The following is a 25,223-nucleotide window of genomic DNA, read 5'->3' on the forward strand; positions in this document are numbered from 1 at the left end:
TGGTTGGCAGCGCCAAAACACATGAGACAGCCAGTTCGAGACAGTTGTTAGAATCTTTGGTCCCCACTTATGTCAAAAGCAAATCTACGAAGTATTTGAAGGTCAAAGTTGGAGGAGTTTGTAGAAAATTCTCCATTCATTTTCAGTGGGGTGAAAGCGCTTAATAGTTGGAAAATCAAAACTATCTGATAGGAGAAGATACAAGTCATGTCATAAAAAAGCTGAACAATTTGAAAAGTGCCAAAAAAATATGGAAGAATAATAAATGATATGAATAAAGAAAAAGAGAAACAGAAGAACTAAAGTGTGATTGCTTTGCATCACACTAATGAGAGATAACAAATACATTTAGATTTAAACAGGCAGTACAGTCAGATAAAGGTTGCACATTTCCTGAATGTTCCTCGCAGCTTTTGTTTCCCATAACAAGAATCTAGGGTGTGTTCTGGGCTGTAACATTCTTGGAAGGGTTAGTGTATTTGACAGTTCTCCAAGTGTCCCATAGCCCTGAGTTCAGTGAACACACTCCAGACACAACAGTGACAGCTGGGAGAGGATAAATAAAAACAGTGTCTCTAGCTCCATTACAAGACTGTGATCCAGACAAGAACCCAGTAGCCTCAGTCCACACACAAAACAGTACACATGCGTGAACTAACACATGCACTTCTCCTCACACATTCACTCCTTCACACTTACTGTTTTCACTGCTGCAAGGGCAACAGATGGAAAAAGCAGAGAGGTGAGAAGAAGGGGAATGCAGCACAGAGTACAATAAATGCTGTTGGACTTGGCCCGTTAGCAACCAGCATTCCTCTGACAGGTGTAGCATGTTTACCAAACAAACAAGCAAAGCAGATGTCACAGAAATGAAAATGGTGACTTGAGGTTGCCTGACCTGTGAAAAGGAGCTTGGTATCCAAGCTGGCATATCTATGAGGGCTTTGAAGGTATTTCAGAGAGATGAGAAGACTGCGTGCCACACCAGGATTGCAAGAGTGTCTCATAGAATTTGTCTTATGTTACTTGCCCCAAGCATCCCAGGCAGCTCTGGTTGTTAGCCGGGGCCATCCAGGGTCACACGGACTGATGGACAGTTTTTAAGCTTCTCACTTTGCCTATCACATTCCACTTCAAGGCAAAAGAAAAAACATCCTGCATCACAATCCAGCAAAATAACTACTTGGACCTGTCGAACCAGACAAGGACACCTCCGCTGTGACCCACAGCGACCTTGACCTCTGACAAAAAGCACTTATACCCACCATCTCTCCAGCAGGGGTCTGTTACTCACTGTTGTTCCATACATTCAGTGTATACAGCAGATAGTGGGGGACAGAGCTCACCACTCTTTAAAACACTGTCATTCCAACAGACAGGTGTGTGCAGTTGAATTGGTCCATGATTTCAAGCTGCTTGTTGATTAGTGCGATGTTCCTCCGGTGGAAAATAATTGGAATGAAGGAGAAGCCATATTATCTAGCCCGAGGCAGCAGCCTACCTTTCCAGAATGGAATGCAATCATTAGCTTTGAAAGTCATTTATCTTGTGAGTCCACAGGGTTTGCTTTGACAAAGTAATGATGTACACTTACTGCACTTGTGAGTGGATTGCAAAATGGGATACAGAATGTTAAAATGTTGTTAAAATCCTTATAAAATGGCATTTTTATTCAAAACTTGACTTATTAGTCCTATAATGTTCATTTGCATTCTTACTTCTACAGTCTGTGCATTTACAGTTGCTGCTGAACAGTGAAGCATTTAGCAGTTAATTAGGCAGCTCAGAAGATCAAAACACTTCCAAAAGGTGAGTGACCAGAAACACAACTTAATCCTAATGTTGTTGATCTGGGTGTTGCTGAATGTGTAGGCAACTGTAAAAACAGGTTTACAGCTACTGATGAAAGCTGTTTAAATGTACAGTAGGAGTATTTACTGCAGGTTGAATCATGGAGTGTTTATTTTAATACAGTATCTCAACAAGGTCTCAACATTTAGGGTTCCGAACTGAGACTTTGGAGAAGAGGAAACAATACACATCCTGTATAAGTATAGGCGTTCAGTTACAGATTAGTGCTGCAAATTTTAACAATCCCATGTTTAGTTCATTGCAAAACCCATTCACACATGAGGGACAGAGTGTTGCTTTTTCTTTATGTTTTCGGGTAGGTCATGGTTTGGATTAAAATGGACGCCCTTGTAAACACATTATATGTTCAGTGTACGTAGATGCCTGCTGACAACAAGGATGTAAGAACATATTTAAGCCCCGCCCACAGACGAGTGGGTGGGCGTTGTTTCTGTTGTTGTTTCTAATACACTGTTGTTGCAAAGGAAGTTGTTTCCTTGGTGACAAATGTTGTGTAAAATGAGTTATGTAGACTTAACCACAAACACCGTACCTGTCATTTTTCAGGGGGTAATTTTGTAGTTTCTTGTTTTACTGTTGTTGCTGTTTTAATTACTTTTCTTTAGTTTTTGTATTTTCTTTGTGGTCAATTACTTCTTCTATACATGTAATTTTTGTTATTGGAGTTAAGTTTTGTAGTCTTGCCTCTAAGTAAATCTGTTGTTTTGTGTCTTTTTTTGTATGTTGTGTCTTTGTTGTGATGTTGTGCTGCCGTTTCTGTGCTTGCGCTTACTAAACGTAATATTACAGCCATGACTTGCTTTTGAAAGCTTTAATTCAGTTGCTGTAGCTGGAGGGTTGAACATAATGATCTCTAATGCAAAAAAGATCATCCAAGGACAAAGATGGATCATCACAGCAACACACCTACGCTCCCTGCTGCCTCCTGCATGCACAACTGCACACAAACTAGCCTGTATTTTTCCTATATCCTGACATTAAGAGCAAGCCACATCACACTGAGAGCTCAGTAAATGAGCTGATGTTCTGACAGAACTTCATCTGCAAAGAAAATCACAAACATCACAAAGTAATCTGTGGAAACCAAACCAAAGAATTACCGTACACTGGAAAATGCCTTGATTGATGTCACCGTTTAATGGGCAGGTGACCCGAACGTTGAAGTCTTCAGGGGCTGAGCAACTTTACGAACGCTCGTTTATCTGGCAGTTAATCCTGTTTTCTGAACATCTTTTACAACTTAAAGAGCAGAAATATGGATGAGGTGCTTTGCTCCAGGCCACATCAGTGCTTGATCCAGGATAAGAGATGTGTCCTCATTCTGGGAGGAAACATGTTAACCCCTTCAACCCCTAAGGTTATGATACACGATACTAAAGGTGCTGAACTTAGCCATATGCATTACTTTGTGGAATTACAGCTGCATATTCCTGAGACACTTGCTACTTAACCCTGTTTCCTGATGAGAATTCCTTAGAGAGAGAGGGAGAGTCTCGTTGTATTTGTCACTCAGGAACAAATGTCTCAAGGAATAGCTGCCCATGACTGCATAGGATACACAGCCATTGCTGGCAGCAAGGGTTAACATATTCTGGCCACGCATGCAGGAGGCTATAATTTGTAAGGAGAAATGCAGCTCTAAAGCTAATTATACTTAATGAGAGTCAGGCTTAAAAGGAAGAGTAGTTGTTGCTGGTGGGCTACATAAGACAGAGCCCTCTTGTGGAAACACTCTGCAAGCTTTTAAGCACTTTACAGTTTTCCAAACATTGAATTTGAGTGGCACATTACAAGCAGTGCTAATATGATAAAATAATGCTCTTCCTGTCTGATTTAGGTGCCTCGGTTTACATACAATTCTTTTTCACATGTGTATGCTTGTAGATTCTATTTGTAATTTGTATAAAGTGTTTATGTCAGTTTGGTAACATTATTTTTGTCAGGAATTGTCATCGGCTGATATGTGCCGACACTAAGATCAGCTCATAACCTAACTTGCTAAAGTAAATACACCTTCCTTTTTGCCCTGTGCTTATTCACAGAAACGTACAATGAAGCGTGATCAGAGGTGTGCCTGGTGTCCACTAATGTTTTCTGTAGAAGGGGTACAGTGTGCTGGCAGGGTCATTTACAGTGCTTGGTCCACCTGATGGCGGCTCAGAGGCGTGACAGCAAGAGAGGCATGACAACACGCAAAACATGTTGAGGTTATAGCTAAATTTAGCATGTCAAAAATGTGTATGACAAACCCATACACCATCATTAAGTGCCTCCAAACATTTTTTTTGTGTTCATACATTTGGAAGATATGTGGCTGAGCCATCTCTGGCTGCACTAATCTTAGCTTGCTTAAACTGGACGGATTTTAAGCTTAAAAACGAATAGTTTTAACTAATGTCTATTTTTTAATTTCAATGCATTTAAATAGTGAGGATCCTTACATTTCCTGCAGTATCTGTCTAGATATTGAATAAAGGGGAAGAAACACCTCAAGAACAAAAGCTGTGTGGTAAAATGTGATGTGTGTGGAAGCTTATTCCACTACAAAGGAAAAGAAAACAAAATATGTAAGCCTATGTTTTTTATCTGTTGCAGGCTGGTGAGACAATCACACTGCACAGCACCACATGGTGCCTGAATCACAAATCAAGGAGAATTTTCACCACTGTAAAAATACACTATTAATGACAAAACTGCGCTGACACATGTGCCCCTATGCTCCAGTGAATCTCTAAGGAACTGAATGGCATGGGTATGAGCATTTAGCACAGACACCGGGGGAGGAAGAAAGGAGTCCTGTTGCGAAAGAGTTGAATTACCATATCACTGAGTAGCAAATACAAAGCTCCTTGAGAGCAGCGGGGGATCCATCATCCAGTCAAGAGCGGTGTTGAAATGTGGATATTCCTGAGTACTCAGACACCACACACTGGTAGTAAGCAATGGGGGCGAACATACAGTTGTTCAAACCTCACACAGGAACAGGTGGGACAGGAGCAAACCCAAAAGTTTTGGTTGATCTTAATTCAACTCAATTCTTCCTGTAAAAAAACGTAAAATGAATTTAAGACGTATAACTTAGAGCAAACAAGAGCCAAACAATGACAGAGTTTAGAAGCCAACGTTTCCTCGAGCCATACAATAGCCCAGTTTGTTCTGGTTCCCAAGGAAAGACATAGCCCCCACATAGGCCTCGATGTGGATCTGCTGGTTCAGCACCAGAACACCATTGGCCTTCCCAGGAACCGGCTTCATAATGTGGACTTTCTGCGCTGCATCCTTCAGCTGCTCACGAAAGTTATGAAGCTGTGGACAAATGAGGAGGAGGATCAGAACCACGGTCAGAGAATACTCAGACAACATTCTTTATTGTTTGTAGATGTTATTTAGAATAGATAAAATCATCTCATTCCCTTCACCATAACCCCGATCATATTTAACCTGACACAAGGGAATTCCTTCAGCTACAAACCTGTGTTGCTTATATGGAACTTTAGGAGCCATTTTTATTTCCTCATTTATTTACTCACAGTTACTGTTAACATATTGAGCAGGGCTAACAAGATGCAGCATTCTTAAAAGCTCCTTCTTCCTTTTTTTCAAAAACAACAGCTTCATGTGAAGCAAACCTGTTGCAAAGTTAGAATCTAATTCCTGGTTGTGACAGTCACTTTCATTGATGACTCCTACCTGCATAAAGACATGCCTAATGGGGTAATGTGTGGGTGCTGCATCTCCTTTGAAGCTTCTCACCCCAGAAACAAAAGAACTGATGCAGTCTAAACTGAGCTGCATAAAACACTGCTGCAACTTCAAAAGCAGCAAATTTATTCTTGAGTTGGTATTTTTAAACATTTATTCAACCATTGATATTTCAAAGGACTCAGTCTGACAGCATGCTAAATAACCCAAGAGCTATTTGTAACCATCAAAATATATACAACCAGTATACAATGAATGAAAAGAGCTAATCCAAAATAGCCCCACACACTAGCAGCTAGGAGACAGTGCTGTGCATGGACTCACACAGAGAGCAAATCAACAGTTTAGAGTTTGGATTGTTAAAGGTTAGACTGTGGTTACAGGCCTGAGTCTTATGCTAACAACCTGTCCATTTATTCATTCCTTTTTGCAGGTGATGATGAAAACGTAAGGCTAATTGGCACATTATATCAGAGTCACACAATAACGAGGGCCCCGCCTGTATCACACTCTTAGCACATGTACGTTCCCCTGTGTCTTACTCAGCATGACATCAGAACCAGCACACTGATAAGTATGACACAACATGAAACAAAGCCTTGCTGACTACAACTGCAATAATTGCCCATGTATCTCAGTGCTATTGAAATTCCTGTGTGACTTTTGCAAACACATCTTACTGTGCTGTTATGGATATGAAACACTAATCAGATCTGTCAGCACAGGCATTTGGAGTGCTGGTTGGGTTGTATTTATTATACACTGCTGAAAAAACTGCTGTGGAACGAAGAAAGATGGTTTTAGTCCAAGAAGGAGTTACATAGCAAATTGTGAAAATTGCCCCAAAACCTTTTTTTCTTAACATTTGGGTGATTGGGACAGGATGTTTGATTTAAGCTGTTCAGCTGTTTTTGCAGTTACATTTTTAAGACTGCATTATTGAGAAAGGGTCAGCTTGGGTAATGGAGACCTTTTGCTAGCAGTTTGCTAGTTAGGCATTAAGTGAAACCAGCTAGCAAAAACACCCAAAATCCAGCTTGTAATATGAACATTTTATGGTTGAATATGTTTCAAAACGTAAAAAGGATCATGTAGACCATGTACACTGCTCAAAAAAATAAAGGGAACACTTAAAGAACACAATGTAACTCCGTCAGTCACACTTCTGTGAAGTCAGCCTGTCCAGGTAGGATCAACACTGATTGTGAATCAGTTTCAGCTGCTGTTGTGCAAATGGAACAGACAACAGGTGGAAATGAGAGGCAGTTATCAAGACAGCCCTATAAAGGAGAGGCTCTGCAGGTGCTGACCACAGACCACTTCTCTGCTCTCATCCTTTCTGCCTGATGTTTTAGTCACCTTTGCATTGTGTCAGTGCTCTCACCCCTAGAGGTAGCATGAGGCGGTGTCTACAACCCACACAAGCTGCTCAGGTAGTGCAGCTCATCCAGGATGGAACATCAATGAGAGCTGTGGCAAGAAGGTTTGCTGTGTCTGTCAGCACAGTGTCCAGAGCATGGAGGAGACACCAGGAGACAGGCCAGTACACCAGGAGACGTGGAGGGGGCTGTAGGAGGACAACAACCCAGCAGCAAGACCGCTACCTCCTCCTTTGTGCAGGGAGGAGCAGGAGGAGCACTGCCAGAGCCCTGCAACATGACCTCCAGCAGCACCACCACTAATATGCATGTTTCTGCTCAGACTGTCAGAAACAGACTCCATGGGTTAATAATTTTTATTTACATTGATCATTTTTATGCTATTTTGTTCTCAACATATTCCACTATGTAATGAATGAAGATTTTCAACTGAAATATGTCATTCATTGAGATCTAGGATAAGTTATTTTAGTGCTCCCTTTAGTTTCTGAGCAGTGTCTGGTACCACTGTGTCAGTTCTGAGTGTTAAAATGTTGATGTTGTTGGAAAATGATTGATTACACATGAATACCATCTCATGCTTGATTCCAGTAGACTCAAACCACATGATGAAACTCGTCACACTGTGTTCCTTTCAGTAATAAAAGTTCTCTTGTTTTCAGTAGAGCACACACCACCTGGATTAGAGTTTGGCATATTCTCAGCAACCAGGATATTGTTTCTAGGAAAGAAATTTCTTCACCTTCACTGCAATTAGATTTTGTCATCTCATCTCTGCAACAATAAAAACAAAAAAACCACTCTGGTTTGAAGTCAGTAGTAGGGGGTGTGAACTGAACCTTTAAAACAGGCTGTATAATCATCACTTATGATAACTTACATTGGAGAGAGCAGCAAACGACTCATTGATGTTGCTAACGGGGTGGGCGGTGAAGGTGATGAAGGGGAAGTCAGTGGCGAAGGGGTTCCACTTGGAGGTGAAGGATGGCTCTCTCAGACGGTCCCAGAAGACCCGCACACCCTCCCCCTCTCTCCTGAAACCAGACACAAACACAAGCATGACACTTCTACTCTTAGCCACATCCAAATGTTTTACATGTTAACATTTCATTTTCATATTGCAAAAGCTGAAACAATGTATTATTCTTAGGGCGGAATAAAATAACACAATATCATTCACGTGTTTGACAGCCCAATAATTCAATCCTTGTCTTCACCTTACAAACACACAGTATCCCTTCTGATTTAAACATTTCTACATTTTCATGGATCATTTTGTTCCCATTATTTCCCCAAAGGGGACAACCAGCCATGTTGGTTGCATGGTAACAGCGTTAGAATAATGAAAGAAAATGGCACTAATCTGTCCTCAGGGCAAATCCTTAATGTGAAGAAAATCTCATGTTTACTAGGCTTAGAGGTAATCTACAGTGGGTTCATCATATTCTCTTTCTCCTTTAGTCATTTTCAAGTAAATACTGTAGGTTTTAATGAAAAAGCCCCAGGGTCATATTTTTCCTCAGCCTTATGAAACCTCAGATGACTGAGAACAAACAGACCTCTGAACACTCACAGATCCCGTCTTTAGACTCCAGCTCCGATCTACATGTAAAGATCTTTACAATTACTATCTGTGCATCAAATGGAGTGTCATGCTGAAATACTACGGCATCTGTAACAGAGTCAAACTGACTTCAAATCAGCCTCTTTTGAAACCCTCACACTGGCTTCATGCTACAAGATCATCTGCCCTACTATGTGCCTGGTTTTACCTCCACCCAACAACCAATTATTTGTAAAATAACTGTAAAATAATTGCTGCTACTGATCAAGTTGGAGCCATCTTCATGTCAAATTGTAAATATCAAAGAAGCTTGACATGTATGACTATAGGTCAGACAGACATTGCGTGATTTTACGGCTCACAAACATGGCAACAACCAAAAGAGACAATGTCTCATGCAAAATATTTAACAGCAAGCAGAGAAAGTTGATCAGAACTTTATGGTTGATTATGCGTTTAAACACGCACATTTCTTTGAGTTTCAAGGCAAAACTGTCACCACAAACAAAAGCTTTTTGTTTTTAACTGTCCCTGTTTTTAAATTAAGACTAGACAAACCTCCAGTGTGTAGCTAGCCTAATTTCCAACAATAAACCAAAAATAAACATAGATGCAGTCATTAAATTTCAATAAATAAATAAATAAAATGTTTAATAAGAACAGTCCCTTTCAGTCTAGATTTAAACATCCATACTTGAACAAACACCAAATGTAGATGTTTTGCTTTAAGCTGGAAGGAATACTCCCAATAATAAATGACATTTCAGGAGAATTCACTAGAAATTCTCTCTCTCTGATAAGCGGCATCAGTCACAGGCAGGGCTGTGGATTGGTCTGCCAGGTGAGCTGGATGAAAGTGATGGGCTGTTCCGCTTTGTTAAATAAATTCTCATGCAATGCAGGGAGGAAGAGATCTCTCTAAAGATAAAGTGCATCAGCAAGAGACAACACTACTGACTGATTAGGACAAAAATGAACTCAGTAGCATTAAGTTAATTAAAGATAGGTTTCATCAGACAACATGATCAAAGAGAGCTGAGAGCCACACAAGAAAAAAAACAAAAACAAATGTATGATGAATGTATTCATTACACACTCCACCAGCTAGTAGTATCAGTGCTGACAGAAATGATCTGTGCGGCAGGATTAGATGTTGAGATGATAGGTGCCTTTAAAGGGATTAACTTTTGTTTAAAAAAATGTTATCCACAGCATGTGAAGAAGTGACTGCTGTGACATTTACGGTAACTATGACTCAGACATCTAGGTATTGTGTCAGCGTTAGCATGCTAACAAGCTAGCCTTGGCCTGGAATCCCTGGTGTGATCCCATTTTGTGATCACAATGTTCCCTCAGTTCAAGAAGATTCAAAAAAGAATTTACAGCAGACTGTCACTTTGCATATTTGTTTTGTCAGATTGATTGACAGAACATGTGTGATGCTTGCCTACATCCCTTAAACCTTCATCAAACCTGTCTTGTTATTTCTCCCTTCTTGTCCCAGCCAGCTAACAGCAGGAGGATTCCACCTTATGAGCGGGTTCCTGCTCAAGGCTTCTTCCCATTAAAGGGGACGGGCAACACTTCCTTGCTACTGGTCAGGCTCTTGGTGTTTGTAAATTGTTAAGAAACAATCCTGGCTGTAAAACATGCAGTACAAATAAAACTGAATTGAATGAAAGTGTTGACTGGTTACATACTGACAGCTGTGCTGGTACCAAACCATATCTTTTATTAAAAAGCAACATTTCTATAAGATTTTTGAGTATTGCAATTTCAGTCTGTCTATGACTAAACGTTTAGTGGCATCTGTTGTTCTTCATTTCTGTTGCAATAAATCTGATAGACTCACAGCTAATTTTGCATCAGCATCTCCGGCTTTAAGGGTGTATTTTTTTAAAGAATGTTTTCATCATGCAACAACAAAACAGGCTTTTCTTTTGTCTTCATCTTAATCCTGAATTGGAACATAGTTCATCCCTTTGAATAAAGCAGGTAAACAACTACCAGATGAACGTTTATTCAAAACAGAAGTGTGACAAACCTGCATGGACAGGTTTGGCTTCTCAGTCTGACATAATAACATTTGTAGTAGAACAACTTTATAGTAGACCATTTATCCTGGTGTAAACAACGTCAAATGAAAGGCGTTCATTTTGGAAATAATCAGTTTGACACTGGTTTCTGACAACACACAGGCTGATGTATGTGTCGATGTGCATTTAGACCTTGGTTAATGATGCTTCCCACCCCAGAAACTGTAATAAAGTAAAAGAAAAGCTGGTCTCATTATCACTGCTGCATAAGGATTTCATCATTTCCTTTCCTGTATCCTAAGAGTCATCAACCTACTGCACACCTTACAAAATGACAATGGAGTATACAACACTAAACCCACACATGCTTGCTGCTGATGTAGCATGGATGGGTTTATTTGGTGTTAAATGTTGACAGCTCTCAAGAGACTACTTGCAAGTAAAATTATACAAACAGTGACCATAAAGCGTGGCTATGCATTTTTAGATCCTGCCAACAGCTGTAACTCATGATGGCAGGGATGGTTGTGCAAAGCCTTACCTGTTCTGTACCTGCTGGTTTGCATAAAATAAAAGGTTGACAAGATAGAGTGAATCAGGGCACAGGCAGTTTCCCAACAGTGTTCTGATTTTCTTAATGACCTGTCACACTGATGTGCTCATTTTACCACATGCCTTGTGCAACAGAGGACTTCCTGCCAAGCAGAATCAAACACCTGAGGCTAAACAATAGCTGTTGATATGTCATGGACCCAGGGAGGGGCTGCAATATAATGTAATCATCCTGCCCTGTTTACACAAGTACTTTCTAAATGACTGTGTTGCTGTCGAACAATGTGTGACTCCTACAGAGCAAATGTTGTGCTGGGAGAGAAAGAGGAAAGACAAAACACCCGAGATTTATTATACTTTAGCAAAGGCAGGTGAGCATGGTGAAGCTACATCTGTACACTCTGCACTTTGTAAGGCCGCACAGCTATTGCCCTAGTATCAGTGGGGATATAAAAAAGCCTTGGCAAATTCCTCAGTTAAGCTATCACAGAGCGAGGGGCCAGCCCAAACAGGCAGAGCAGGGCTGGGCTTTTCAGCCAGAGGCCTTGGAAGTCTTCACTGTGTTTATGTGGTAGAGTCAGGGTTTGGACTTTCACTGCACCCTCACTTCCACGCAAATACAGAAACAGCAAAAGCAAAAGAAACTGAAAGCCTCCCCTGACCTTCCATGTTTCTCTTAATCCACCGTGTTTACACAGAACGCACACATGCATAAGAGAAACACTGTATTCTCAGCTTGAGGGCAAGTGACGAAAAAATTCCTTTCCGGGCTTTCAAGCGCTTCGGATTCATAAGTCAACATGCAAGATAAATATCAGACCCAGCTCCAGTTGTCATGGCAAGTGTCCCACATTGTCTCAGAGTGCACAAACAAATCTGGTCCGATTGCTCAATACAGCCAGCAGATTTGCCAGCCATCCATGCATGTATCCATTCAACAAGCTGCATTTTTGGCATGTGAAAGGATGTAAAGAGAGGAAGGGAATAGGTGGAGATGGACTGCAAACTACAAAGCAAAATAAACACAATTCATCTTCACACAAGTAATTTACATTATTTATGATACAGCTGCTAATGCAGTCTCTAACGCCTGCTACTTACAGTCTTATTACTGTAGATGCTGATTTTATAGCAACATGCTACAAAAATAACAAACAAAACAAAACCCTGAAACAAGGTGAAGGTAGATGAATTTGCTGCCTTATGCCCCTAAACAGCAAATATGGCTTTTTACTGTATATATAATGTATCTATATTTAGACTGACAACCTTACACTGAGCTCTGTTAGCTTTGTGACAGAAAATGAACAAAAGTGATGTTATCAGTGCTATCACAGCTTGGCCATAAGAAAAGGTTGACAGGAAGGAGGGCTTGCATCCCACAAATATCCATCTAGTCAGGCTTCAAGCTATGTGTTTATGCCTGATCCAATCACTGAACAACAAGGAACTACTGGCAGTTATACTGGTTCCAATGCTATGATAGTGACTGCTGCAAGCTGGTTTCAAAGATGACTTCCTGGATGGTTTTATGTAACAGAAAGAAACGAGCACAGCACTTTTTGTGCAGCAGATTACCAACAGCAATCAGAAGACTGACTGGTCTATCACAGTGGTTTCTGAAAAACAAACCCTTGCTGAACCGACTGTTGCTACACTCTTCTGATCAGCCATACAAAAGAAATCATTTCTCTCTTGTTTTTGTTATTTCTGTGGAAGCTTTCTGGAAGTGCCAAATATGTTTATCACCCCCAGTGGCTGATTTCTAAGTATGGGCAAGTGCTTATGTGTTGTCCATGTAATTTTACAGCCCTAACATTATGAGCACCTATGTAAGATTGTGTAGGTCACCCTTTTTCTGCCGAAACAGCCCCGACGTATTGAGTCCGCTCGGCTTCTGAAGTTGTATCTGGCACCAAGACATTAGCAGCTGATATTCTAAGTCCTGGATATGGTTGGATTGAGATGTGGACTTTGGAGGCCAAGGTAACACCTTGTACTTATTGTTGTGATCCTCAAAGCATTTCTGGACCATTGTTGCAGAGCAACTGCCACATGAATGTCAGGACCAAAGTTTTCCCAGCAGAACATCACCCCAAGCATCACACCGGCTCCACTGGCTCATCGTCTTGCCATAGTGCATCATGGTGTCATGTGTTCCCCAGGTAAGCACACACACAGCCGAGACGTCAAAGAATCAATTCAATTCGGAACAAAAACGTAAAGAATCAAATTGAATCAATTAGCCTTGCCTGTCTATGACTGTCACTTTTTCTGGACCTTGTCTGAGCACTGCAGACCAGAAACACCCCACAGAGCTGCAGTTTTGGACACGCTCTGATCAAGTCATCTAGCCATCTTTCAACATTTTCATGTTGTTGTCCAACTGCTGCCTGATATACAGTATCTCACCCGCTGACATGATGATGTCATGATGACCAGATCAATGCAATTCCTTTAATCTGTCAGTGCTCATATCTTCTGTGTACAGTCTATGGAAGTCCCAACGGTCTGTAACAACTATCAACAAACATTACACACAGTAAACATACACAAGTAAAGAAAAACAACTTGGTGAAACATCCATCTATCCATCTAAAGTGGAGGCTGAAAGTTTTGCACAGTTAGCAGGCCTGGTGAAAGGGGCTTGTGGTAAAACAAAAGTCATATGAACATCAATATTTTGTTTCATCCATGCTGGAAGACTTAACCTTAAGTTGAACGTTCAACCCATGCTTGACTTAGCCATGCAAGGTCAGTACATTCTTTTCCCATATTTAGCACTGGCTGAGTGTTAGCCAGCATGTTTGTGCAGCAATCGGGATAAAACAGTACTTTGGTCTGAATGACAGGCAGCATCCCTCTCGAGTATAATATCTATTTTCAATGGACCATCAACCTGTCAAAGGTGACCCCACAACCTCTCACAGACTGGGATTTTTTTTAAATATACCGCTTCAACGTTCTTAAGGTTAAATGAGTTTTAGATTTTTCAATAAACATGGCTGCTTAACATCGCAGCAGCTGTGACTCACTAAATGCTCATAATAATGTATCCAGCTGCAGGTTACCATGATGACGTCTTAAGGAGCTACTTTGTGCTGACTGCCCTCTGCTGTTGAATGTGTGAGCTGCTTTGGTTTGCACAGGTGTGGTCGTAAACACCGCAGAATGCGAGGCGGTGGATTGTACCTAAACTATCGGACACACCACGTTTGACACCCTGTTTGTCTTGTGAAACATTAGTTGGTGAGCTCACTTAACAGTTGACCAAATAAGGAGGAATTGTATTTAATACAACAATTTAAAGTTGTTCAAGAGGGGATTTCATAAGACATCACTAACTCTGAAGGCTTGAAGCTGTATCTGATCAGATACAAAAACTGTATCTCCCCTATAAATATATATTTCAAGCAACACTTACTAAAGTAGCCTCTACTGGGATTTCTTAAAACCTCCACACCCAACTCTTTCAGACAGAAATAAAAAAAAAGATGGCGTGCAGGGTAATTAGATTGTCTAGACAGTTTGGAAAGAAGGCACTTAAAACACATCTCTCCCCACAGATGCTGAATAGATACTGAATATACTCAGCTTTTTCTCCATGGGTGCACCTGGAGAATGTGCGATGAAAACAAAATAATCAGGACTAAAAATACTGACACTCCCTTTACAGCAGATTGTATTGGCATTATCAAAGGTTGGTGTAGTTCTTACATACACACACATCTACACAGCTCTATAGGGAGAGTGAGTTTGACTTTGGTATTCTTGGTTATGAAAAATATGCTCTGGGAAAACTTGAGGTCAAAAATACAGTTTTTGACTTGTATGTCTTCTCAAAGACTAAAAATGTGAAATCAAGGAGCAATGATACAATCAAACACTGCATGAAGTCTGAGCAAAATAGGCTGGAAACAGAATATCTACGATCATGGTGCATTTAGAACAATTCGCTGCCTTACTGTGGCCAGGAAGCTTCTAAAGCTGTAACACTGACAGTTCCCATCATCTATGATGACATCAAACGGATGAAGAAATGTGATGCGGCGTGCTGCCTGAATGTTCTCTACAGAGGGTGCACACTGACATCAAGTGGTCAGATGACAACTGTCAGCAGGCAAATCAGGCTGCAGCTCCCTTGACAGCCACGCACATCAGTGTGAACAGTAATACAAAACCAGCTGCCCTCACTGAACAAAACAACTAAACATGTCATCATATTACCAGGGCTGATAAGCTCATTGAATTTTCTACCAGATACTATATATATACTATATATACATATATAGTATATGTATATATACTATATATACATATATATATACTTACATATAATGTGATGTTGTTGCATGGGAATCTACAAACACATTCAAAGTTAATGCAACCTTGGGTTGTAAGCTCAAACCATAGCAGCACTATGCAACTGCATAGTGTATACAGTGTATTTATGAAGGTATTTACATCAGTGCACCCCTTTTAGCTTGTGTATTTGTTTCAGGGGTAACTCTAAATGTAGTTCTAAATGATCGGTAATTAAGGCAATTAAGATGGACAACATGGTAGTTCCTGAAGACATCCTAAAGGAGTTGCGGAAAAGGGTGGAGACCATGTTAGGACTGAACACCAATGGTGGTGTTTGCCTCCAGGCAGGAAATTGCTTTGGGCCCCAAGCCAGTCTGTGGCCACAAACTGCCAACAAACTTTAGACTACTGCAGTGGTAATATAAAAAGTTTGCAAGGAGACTTCTGTCCTCTCTACCTGACTCCACTCACTCAAGATGTTGCACGTGTTGTGCATTTCTAATGACCATAAAAGCCAAAAAGAAAAGAATAGGTCACATCATGGTGATGGACACTGGTAGGAGGGGCCACCTGCATTTTTGCAAACTATAGAGTCAGAATTATAAATGTTCTGTTGCTGCTAGCTAAACAATTGGCAGTTACAACACCTTTAATTCAAACAAAACACACTGTAGTGAGTACTGTCAGCAGGTGCCAGAGCTATTGGCTGCATGGAAGCACAAAACTGGATTGATCTGTACATCGATGTCTGAGCAGAGGCCTGCTTTACAAAATCCCATAAAGGCAGATGCTGACCCATGATGGCACCCACCTGTCACTCAACTTTAAGTCTCATATCATTGGGGCCTCAAGTGGCCATATGAGAAGCTGCGGTTTTAATTATCCTTCATTTCTCTCTTGCTTCCAAATATGTCATTTTCCAAAAGGCGTCCTTCATCTCTAAGAATAATAAAATAATGGATGTATGTGTCCTTACCATAGCAGCTAATCTCCTCGGCCTTTTAGTTCTTCCTCTCAGATTGATTTTATGACGTGGGATCAAAGTTTGGTGTTCTGAACAGTAAGCTCATTTCCATATATACATAAACTTTACTGCAGATCAGTTTCTGCTAAAAATAAGACATAATGACCGAGGTGAGAAAAAAAGACACTTCCTGAGGGAGAGACTCAGAGAAAGATGGGGAAAGAAAGAAAGGGAGGAGGCGCTAAGATGAATCCAGAAAAAGAAAATGTTTGAGGCTCCAGCCTTTCTTATTTGAAACCATCTCTTTACTGTCGGACTCCCGGGTGGCTTTCACAAGCATTTTATGTATAATTTAATGTAATGTGCGGAGATAAAACCTCCAATAAAGGCTGCGCTCTCTAAGCTCTTCACAGCACATTACGTTTTATTCATCAAATTAGTTTTAGTTGGTTTGGTATCCCCTGAGCCGTCTTTAAAAGGTTTAGATGAAAGGACTACATTAATTTTGCCACTAATCAGTTAAGTGACAGCTCCAAGTGACAGCTCTGCACTCCTTACCCCCAAAAACCTCACACACACACACGCCTCTTGCTGCCATGGCTGCTTCAGCTCTGCTGTCCCTGTTTGCTCCCTTCACCGATCCACCACACACATCTTACATTTTTCATTGCCTTTTCAAATGTGACACTGTGTTGTATGATGCTAGATTCAAATGAGCTGCAGTATGAAGTGATTAGATGCTGGCCAAAATGTGACTAGGCATCTTTTGTGGTTTTCAAGAGTTTTAGAGAGAGTTGGATTTGCAAATTACAAACTAAAGCCCACAAATTTAAGCATTGGTGGTTCAGTGGTATATCAGGGTTGTCCAGTAACCGGAAGGTTGGTGGTTCGATTCCAACTCCTCCCTAGTCACTGTTGTGTGTCCTTGGGCAAGACACTTTACCTGCATAGCCTCCAGTGTACTCACTGGTGTATGGTGCTCTTTGCTGGGCTGCCTTAAGCAATTTCCCCATTGTGGGACTAATAAAGGTTTCAAATTTAAATTTCAAATTTAAAGTGGTGTTTGTGAGTTAGAATTCTCACAAATTACCTACTGAGCACAAGCTGGTTGGATAAACAGAAGGTTTGCTTGAGAGAACTGAGGTGACTTACTGAAGCAGGGAGTGCTTTGGGAAACTGAAGGTGCCGTGAGAGATGCGGTCTATGAAGTTGAGTGGGATTCTCTGGATTTGCTCACAGTTGAACATGATGAAGTCATACTTGAAGACCAGGAGAGAGCTGTCCGTAAGGAGAACAAGCCGCTCCTTTTCATTGTTCCAGTGGTCCACCCTGAAATGAGCAGACTGTAGTGTTATGATTAAGGAAAATATTAAGAACCAGTTTTGTTTGCAAGGCTGTGAACCCTAAACATTTATTTTCCATATATATGACCCAACATATCAGCAAATTTTTACAAGTCACCCCATCATACAAATGAGACAATACAAATGAGTGTACTTGTTTTCCAAGTGCATGATGGGTTAATCTTTGGTCTCCCACGAGGTGGGCTGGTCATCAGGGCAATAAGCTTTATGATTTTGGCATTTCTTCAACATGTAATTAATAATACTAGTTTACCAACCCAGATAGCAAGTGAATGTGGCCCACGGCACTGGTGGCCTTTATCTGGCCCTGATGAAATGGATGTGAGCCTCTAGTGACCCACATGTAAAATAACAAATGTGTCAAAATTTAATGTGGGCCTCTTGGAGATGAGACTATGGTCTGGCCCTAATTGTGGCTAAGATGTGGCAAACGGATGTGGACCACTCCAGTGCCATCATTCCATGCTATATGGGGCCTGACAAGAGGGCCACACCAATTTTGCTACCTGCGAATGAACAGATGGGCATATACGGTCCTTTGGAATACTGTGCCCTGGAGACAAATGAAACAAAGAGCTGATTGGTCACTGTAACAGTAGATATATTTTTGGTAAGTATTTCTTGTCACCTACAAGGAGGCTTAAATGGTTCTTGTGAACCCTCAGTTTATCCCAAATCATATGTTGTGAACCACCAATGTAGAAACAAACCACATTTGAGTCTTTTGTGAGAAGTGATTGAAAATAAACACATAAAACACACAAAGCTACTCAAATGTGTGCTGTTAAAGGTTTGCAATTTCCAAAATAGCCCTTGGCACAGTAAGCATGCACATATTTTCTTAAATTCTACCTGCAAAAACCTAGAAAGAATAAAAGTCAACAGAAACATCACTACAGCAACCAAACCTAAGTCTTTTTATCTCTTTTCTCAAAATGTGTCCAAATATTTTGGCTCTGCTCACTGACCTTACATAAAAGCATTAGTTCTCACACATGCACATGCACATTCCACCGCCTAACTGCTGTGCATACACAGCTAATCCACGGTGGCATGGATTCTCTTAGAGTGGCACTCTTTCTTACAGCCCGCTGAGCTGGGTGCACGTGGCCAACTTAGAGTGAAAGACTCATGATTGCTGCTGGCAGCCGTAGGCCAAAAAAGACACAACACTGTTCACTGAACAACCAAGGCATCATGGGAAAGGTGTGGGTGAGAGCTTTGACTGTGCTAATGAAATGAGTTAACCTTCACTGGGCACGGATGTTGAGCATGGTCTGGAGGTGTTGCAGATCCAGAATCAGACTGTGGGTGGGTGGACACTGAGAAGTGAAGGGAAATACCTCAGCAGGACATGTTGCACATTCTTTGACAGGGTTGTTTTGTCAAAACATGGTTTTTCATGACATCTTGGCACTAGCTTGGTGAGAGAGAATCTTTTATATCTATAGGCTAAGCTTCAGCTAGCAGTTATGCCAAACATACTGTGGGCTTGTGAGACACTTAGTAAGACACATTAGTGAGCATTTACAGTATATGATCTGGTATAGTTTTTTTTAGCCAAAGCTAACAAAGCTGCTATGCAGTTTTTCTAGCATTAATAAATCAGGCTAACTGACTGTTAGGTTCATAATCTTTTTTGTCTCTGGCTCTTATAAACATAATTTCAGTAAAAACTAATGAAAATATAGCTCGAGACCATTTACTCCTTTTAACAAAATGAAATTTGAGGAATTTCTGACGTAAGTCACCATCCATCCTCTGGGAGTCGGAGAAAGTGCCTGGATTGCCACATACTGTAATGCACTCTCTCTGTTGCTGGTCCTACATCGGCCACTGCAGCGAAAGTAACAGACTGAATGTAGGGCAGGCATTAACGTGAGTTGGATAGAGCTGCATAAATTGGGATGTATTATTCATTCTCACATGGCCAGCCTTTTAAATGTTTCCTGAAAGCTTGTGCAAGAGTGATACAACCTGACAAGTGCACTTGGCCCTGCAGTCACTTTATTTTTCTCTGTGTTAGACCTAAGGGACATTCGAGGAGTTGCAGCTTCAACTGGCACATTGATATCTAAGAGAAACCTTAATGCAGATGTCTGAATTCAATGAAGAATCATGAGCCTGCACATTATGTGGTACATGTGTGGAATAATCGACAGCCACTGTCTCCCTGTGGGCAGCAGGTCACTACATTCACACAGTACATATGTTAATGATGGATTATGGATGAGGAGCACATGATACTGTAAACTCACTTCACATTTATATCGCATCAATACTACCAAGTGAAAACCTTCTAACACTAAATAACAAGTGTATATACAGGTAAGGAAACATGTTTTTTCTTAGTTATTTGTTAACTGTTTTGTGACAAATTATAATCTTAAGCAGAAAAGAGGAACAGTGTATCATAGTCTTATGTTTTGACTGAAATGTAATGACTGTACTCTGTAAGCTTTCACCGCTGTCATCTTTAGTCTGATGTCAGATTAAGTCTGTCATCCTGAACAGATCCCTCTCTCAGCATCATCGACAAGATACTGATTTTGTATGTTACTTAAGATGTCACTTAGTGATACTGTGGGTGATATCTTCCAATAGCAGCTAACAACAAAGGGTCATGGCTTTGCAAAGAGTCTACGTAGTGAACATTTTGAGCCTTGTGTATAAATATCTTATTATTTATTATGATGTTGTTGTTAATTAAAACAGCTGATTAGCCATAGATGAACTGAGGCAAACCCACCACACATCATAAGAAAAAAACATTTATATATAAATAAAGTATTATTTATACAGTAGCTCCTCACAGAACACATTTCCAGGAGTGTGTTTGTGTGAAACAGCTCAATATAGCACAAACGGATGGTGTATTTTGGCTAAAATGCTAAAGCTTTACCAGGTCAGGACTCATCTCATCTCAGGACAACACTCCATAGGTCAACATTTTTGATACAACATTATAGTATCTACTATCTACTATCTACTAGTATTTATATAAGTGCTCATTATAACCAACCAGTGTTAATTTTGTTGACGAATCATTTTCGTCATAGTTTTCGTTAACGACCTTTTTTTGCTGATAAAAACGAGACGATAACTAAATAAAAACTAACGCACGGTGCCAAAAACGAAGACGAAATGGATTGACACTTTCGTCAACGAATAAAAACGAGACGAAATTATTGATGGAGACGAGATCCAATCAGAGCAAATTTTGTTTGTGGAAAGGGAGGGACGAATCAGGAGACGGCGGCAGAGAGCCAATCAGAAGTGCTCTCTCTGTGTAAGGACGTTGCGCCGCGATGCTGGAAGAAGGCGTACTCATGCATGGTCACACAACACAGGAGAACAGACACACGGACACGTTTAATTTCAAGACAATCAAGACGGTTTACAAACCGTGCGGAGCGACTATCAGCGGTAAAAACAATAAACCTGAAGCGACATTTGCAGACGAGTCGTCTTAACTTCCGTTCAAAGATACACGTGACAAAATCTATAAATGAAGACACCGCTGCTGATGGTTTTACAGCATGTGACTGTTTCTAAGTCACTGAAGTGTTTTGCTGTAGTTATGGAGGATTCATGAAGAAGGTCATGACTGAACAGTGTGTTCAGGGAGAGCAGCTCACTGTTCACTGCTGCTTTTGTGAAAAGGTCATAGCAATTAAATAAAGAGATGTTTGTTTCAAATAACACAAGTTAAAGCTGTGCCTGTTTTATTGCACAATCAAACCTTAAATATTTCATGAAAAATATATATCATAGAATTTTAGTCGACTAAATCCACGGCAGATTTAGTCGACTAAAATTATTTGATATTTAGTCGACTAAAACTAGACTAAAACTTTAAAAATGTTGATGACTAAAACGTGACTAAAATCAAATGACATTTTAGTCACAAGACTAAAATAAAAACTAAATCAGAAATTGCTGCCAAAATTAACACTGTAACCAACAGAGGTTAAATTTGCTATCAAGACCAGCTCACTGAACAGTGACACTAAATAAAGCAATGTTTTGCAGAATGTTGACTGAAATCATACTAGACTGGATGTAATCCTCCCTGTGATCAGAGCAACATCCACAGTGGTTGAGCAGCAGTTTGTTCATCACAGAAAAAAAAAATTCAAATTGCTGCAGCTGATCAGACATCAGTATTCTCATGGCCATGCTGTAATACTTCCAAAGAACACTGTTGTTTCGATTTCATTGTAGGTGATTATGTCAACATTATGTCACATAGTCTGGCTCCTTCATACAAAGTGGAATAAGGTTTAGTGTTACCAAAATCTGTCGAAGGTTTTTACCAGGCACACGTGACACAGGAAGATGACACAAACAGAAAACTGTATAAGTGAACATGGTCTATTGAACTCACTCTGACATCAGCCAAACGCTGTGAATGCTGCCGTCTACCTCCTTATTCACCAGAGCTTCGATGTCTTTGATGGCCTGATTCAGCGTGCCGGGCTGCAGAGACAGAAGAGCATGGGTGTCACTTTCTAATTTGCCATTGTGACAATCACAACGTGTGCACAGAAAGCTTAAGGGGTAATCTTTGAAGCCGATGTGCAGCTGGGACTGGTAAAATGTCAGCGTGTCTGTGTGTCAGACAAAAAAAACAACAAACAAAAACACGAAGCCTGGGCATGTGAGACTGACTGCATATGAAAAAAAGCTGACTGTGTAGAAATCTGAGCAACTCAGGTATCTGAACACACAGGGGAAACCTTCAGTGCATAATACATAACACATTCAGACTGTCAGATGTGAGCTCCTCTGTCTTCTACTGCTATTCTATCCTTGCACTTTATGTTTTATTATTTCAATGCCAAGTTGGAGAACTTAAAAAGATTAGGAGTTCATTCTGAGGGCTCCTGACAGTCTTACTGTAATCTGAGCCTTGTGCTGAGCAGGCCTGGCAACATGGGATGTGTGACTGACTTGCCATTGTAATCCAATACAATAGGCCTGCTATATGCACTGCATAAATAGTACCTTTGTCATGTTAATAATATTTGTTTTACAGTTTTGAAAAAAAACAAGAAAAAATGAAATGTAAAAACTGAAATCACTCTATAACTAAAACTAAATCTGCTGTCAAAATAAACATTGGTACACTGAGAGCTTGGAATCCATGACTTTGGTTTTTTTTCTGTCACATGTTCTGAAATTTGTGGGATCTTATATTCACAGACTCTTCTGGAGCCTGATAGTTCTAGATACATCTGAAGAGCTGGTCAAACAGAGTGCACTGTATAAGACCTGCAGACTTTTTTTTAGTTTTCGATTTTTAATTATAACAAAAACAAAACAATCTGACAAAAAAACAAAAAAATGTGAGTTTACAGTCATATTGAAGAAGACTCATATTGGCTGGATTGGACTATCAGCACAGCCATATTGTTTATTGGCATACTGTGTGTTTAATCACCACCTCTGATAAGGCTGTGGGGGCAGGAGATGGGTTGTACAACTCATACAGTATATGGATCTATGGAAGGCTTGAAGCTCCCTCCTGACCTGAAATGCCACTTCTGGGCCATCTTTGTAATATCTGATCTAATATACTGTATATTACAAAAATTCTAACCTGGCAGCAAGTTACTGTGAAGGGAAAACAATGAATTTCTTACCCTCAGCACGAAGAACTTCCTCTTTTTAAACTGCTGCAGGGATGAGTCCACAGAGAGCCCCTCAAACCGGGAGCGGCGCGCTGGGACCTCTGCGGCCTCAGCGCGCCCAGCAGCGGGCTGGGAGTCCTCTGGGCCCGCGGGAGAGGAGGCACACTGGCCCCCCTGCTGCTGCTCTCCGCTGGGCGCTGCGTCCTCCTCGGTGTCTGCCATGGTATGGCCTTACAGCACCTCTGGAAAAAGATGTGTAACTGAGGTGTGTTACTTTTTAAGCAGACAAATCGCGTCGCTCACAAAGATTCAGTCAGCACTGTTTAAACCCGGCTCGGTCCTGAACGGGACGAATTCACCTGAAGTGATTGCGCTCACGGTGTTCCGAGGCCGAGGTGTTGGCAGGTAGCAACAGGTGCATAACTTCCTTGTTCCGTGTCCAACATTTGTTTAGACGGCAGCAGGAGCAGCAGCACACCTCACTCTGACCTGATTCACTTCCTGGTTTGTCCCTTGTAGTTATTTCAGTTTCTGTCTAACCTCCTCCTCCTGCTTTAAAACTCGATGCAGCAGCACGGCCTCTATAGAGTGAATATTTAATATTGCAATTCAGCAGTGCTAATACTTTAAGAAAAGAAAAGAAAACGCTCTGTTTTCTGTACATGAAGTAAAGTGGGTTGTCACTGTGGCAGAGCACTTCCTCTTTGTTAATGTGTAAACCTAAAAAACTAACAGCGTAACACAACCAAGAGATCCCCATTGGTGACATGACCTATATTTTTATTACATTCAGCAGCTTGTGTTCATTTTTCATGCAATGACTATGAAGTTAAGACCTTTAATTGTAACACTGATTATTGTTGCCAGAGCACAACTTATTTATTTATTTTTTAAAAGTTGAAATAGATAATTCGAAAAACATTTTTCTAATAAAGTGAAGTCTCAAATAGCAATCCATGTCAGTCAAAATCATGAAAGGTCACACGTGTAGGTATGAAGCATTCATCTCAAGGACAGATGGCCGGGGATCGTTTTTCTGTTTGTCTGGAAAAGAAGCTAAATCTGCATCTCCTACTTTACAGGTGTGAGAGTGGACCAACATGTCTGAGTGTTGTGGCTCCACATGCCAAGAAAGAGATTCTAACTGTGCCAGCCTGCCAATTAATCCTGCCCATCTGTCAGCAGGAGTAAGACATTCAACAAAAATAAACAGGTTCACAAGAAACTTAGAAAATGATTCAATTCAATTTTACAACACAAAACTATGAGGAAAACTGGACAGATAGTGCATGAAGTAATATGTCAGCCTGATGAGGGGAGAGGAGGAACAGGAAGAGGAGGTGGGGGAACAGAGATGGTGGTGGTGTTGAGGAGGTGGGGGAACTGCTCGGTGGATCATGTTTGTGTCCCCCGGCAGCGTAGGCCTATAGCAGCTTAGCTATGATAAAGATTAAAGACTTAGAGTTTAAAGACTCAGTCAGCCTGTTCTACCTCCATTTGCTTACCCAGTTGTCCAGGAATGATATTAATAGTTTTAGTTAGTATTTCATGCACACGTTGTGGCCACAGTTTATTTATTTATTTTACCATGTCTGGGTAAGCAAATGGAGCGCATCCTCTGTAGGGTCAATGGTAGAGCCATTAGACGGGTTAAAGCGACATGGACAGGGAGAGGACCGCTCGTTCCTCCCTCCTGCTCGGGGACTCGTCTTTTCATTTTTCCTTTTGCCAGATTAAGCGGAATAATTCATTGGACGGATGACACACGGGCCGTTGATGTTTGGAGGAACAAATAATTAGTTAACAAAAAGTAACAAAACTGCAGAATGTAAACATGCTTTCTTGTTCTTGC

At 40.8% G+C, this 25,223-nt stretch overlaps 1 protein-coding gene across 2 annotated transcripts; it reads right to left on the reverse strand.

Moving 5' to 3' along the window:
- Positions 1–1,944: 1,944 nt before the first annotated feature.
- Positions 1,945–24,030, reverse strand: tprg1 (tumor protein p63 regulated 1). Of its 2 annotated transcripts, XM_028404363.1 has the most exons (6): positions 23,731–24,030; positions 23,384–23,613; positions 22,126–22,217; positions 17,527–17,703; positions 7,834–7,987; positions 1,945–5,178 (listed from the first exon to the last, which is right to left on the reverse strand). In XM_028404363.1, exons 2-6 carry the CDS (start codon positions 23,591–23,593, stop codon positions 4,984–4,986), a joined length of 828 nt encoding a protein of 275 aa, XP_028260164.1. In that variant the 5' UTR covers positions 23,594–23,613; positions 23,731–24,030; the 3' UTR covers positions 1,945–4,983. The 2 variants fall into 2 exon arrangements, with proteins under 2 accessions (XP_028260164.1, XP_028260162.1); XM_028404361.1 differs by having other exon boundaries at positions 23,384–24,029.
- Positions 24,031–25,223: the final 1,193 nt, after the last annotated feature.

Source organism: Parambassis ranga, chromosome 4, assembly GCF_900634625.1.
Source record: "Parambassis ranga chromosome 4, fParRan2.1, whole genome shotgun sequence".
NCBI classification, from domain to species: Eukaryota; Metazoa; Chordata; class Actinopteri; family Ambassidae; genus Parambassis; species Parambassis ranga.

Excerpts from the sequence above, each read along its gene's own strand:
- tprg1 (XM_028404363.1), bottom strand. The coding sequence starts at position 23,593 with ATGGCAGACACCGAGGAGGACGCAGCGCCCAGCGGAGAGCAGCAGCAG. Across the intron at positions 22,218-23,383 it reads GGAAGTTCTTCGTGCTGAGG|CCCGGCACGCTGAATCAGGC; the intron begins GTAAGAAATTCA and ends CTGTCTCTGCAG. Across the intron at positions 5,179-7,833 it reads CGTTTGCTGCTCTCTCCAAT|CTTCATAACTTTCGTGAGCA; the intron begins GTAAGTTATCAT and ends ATTTGTCCACAG.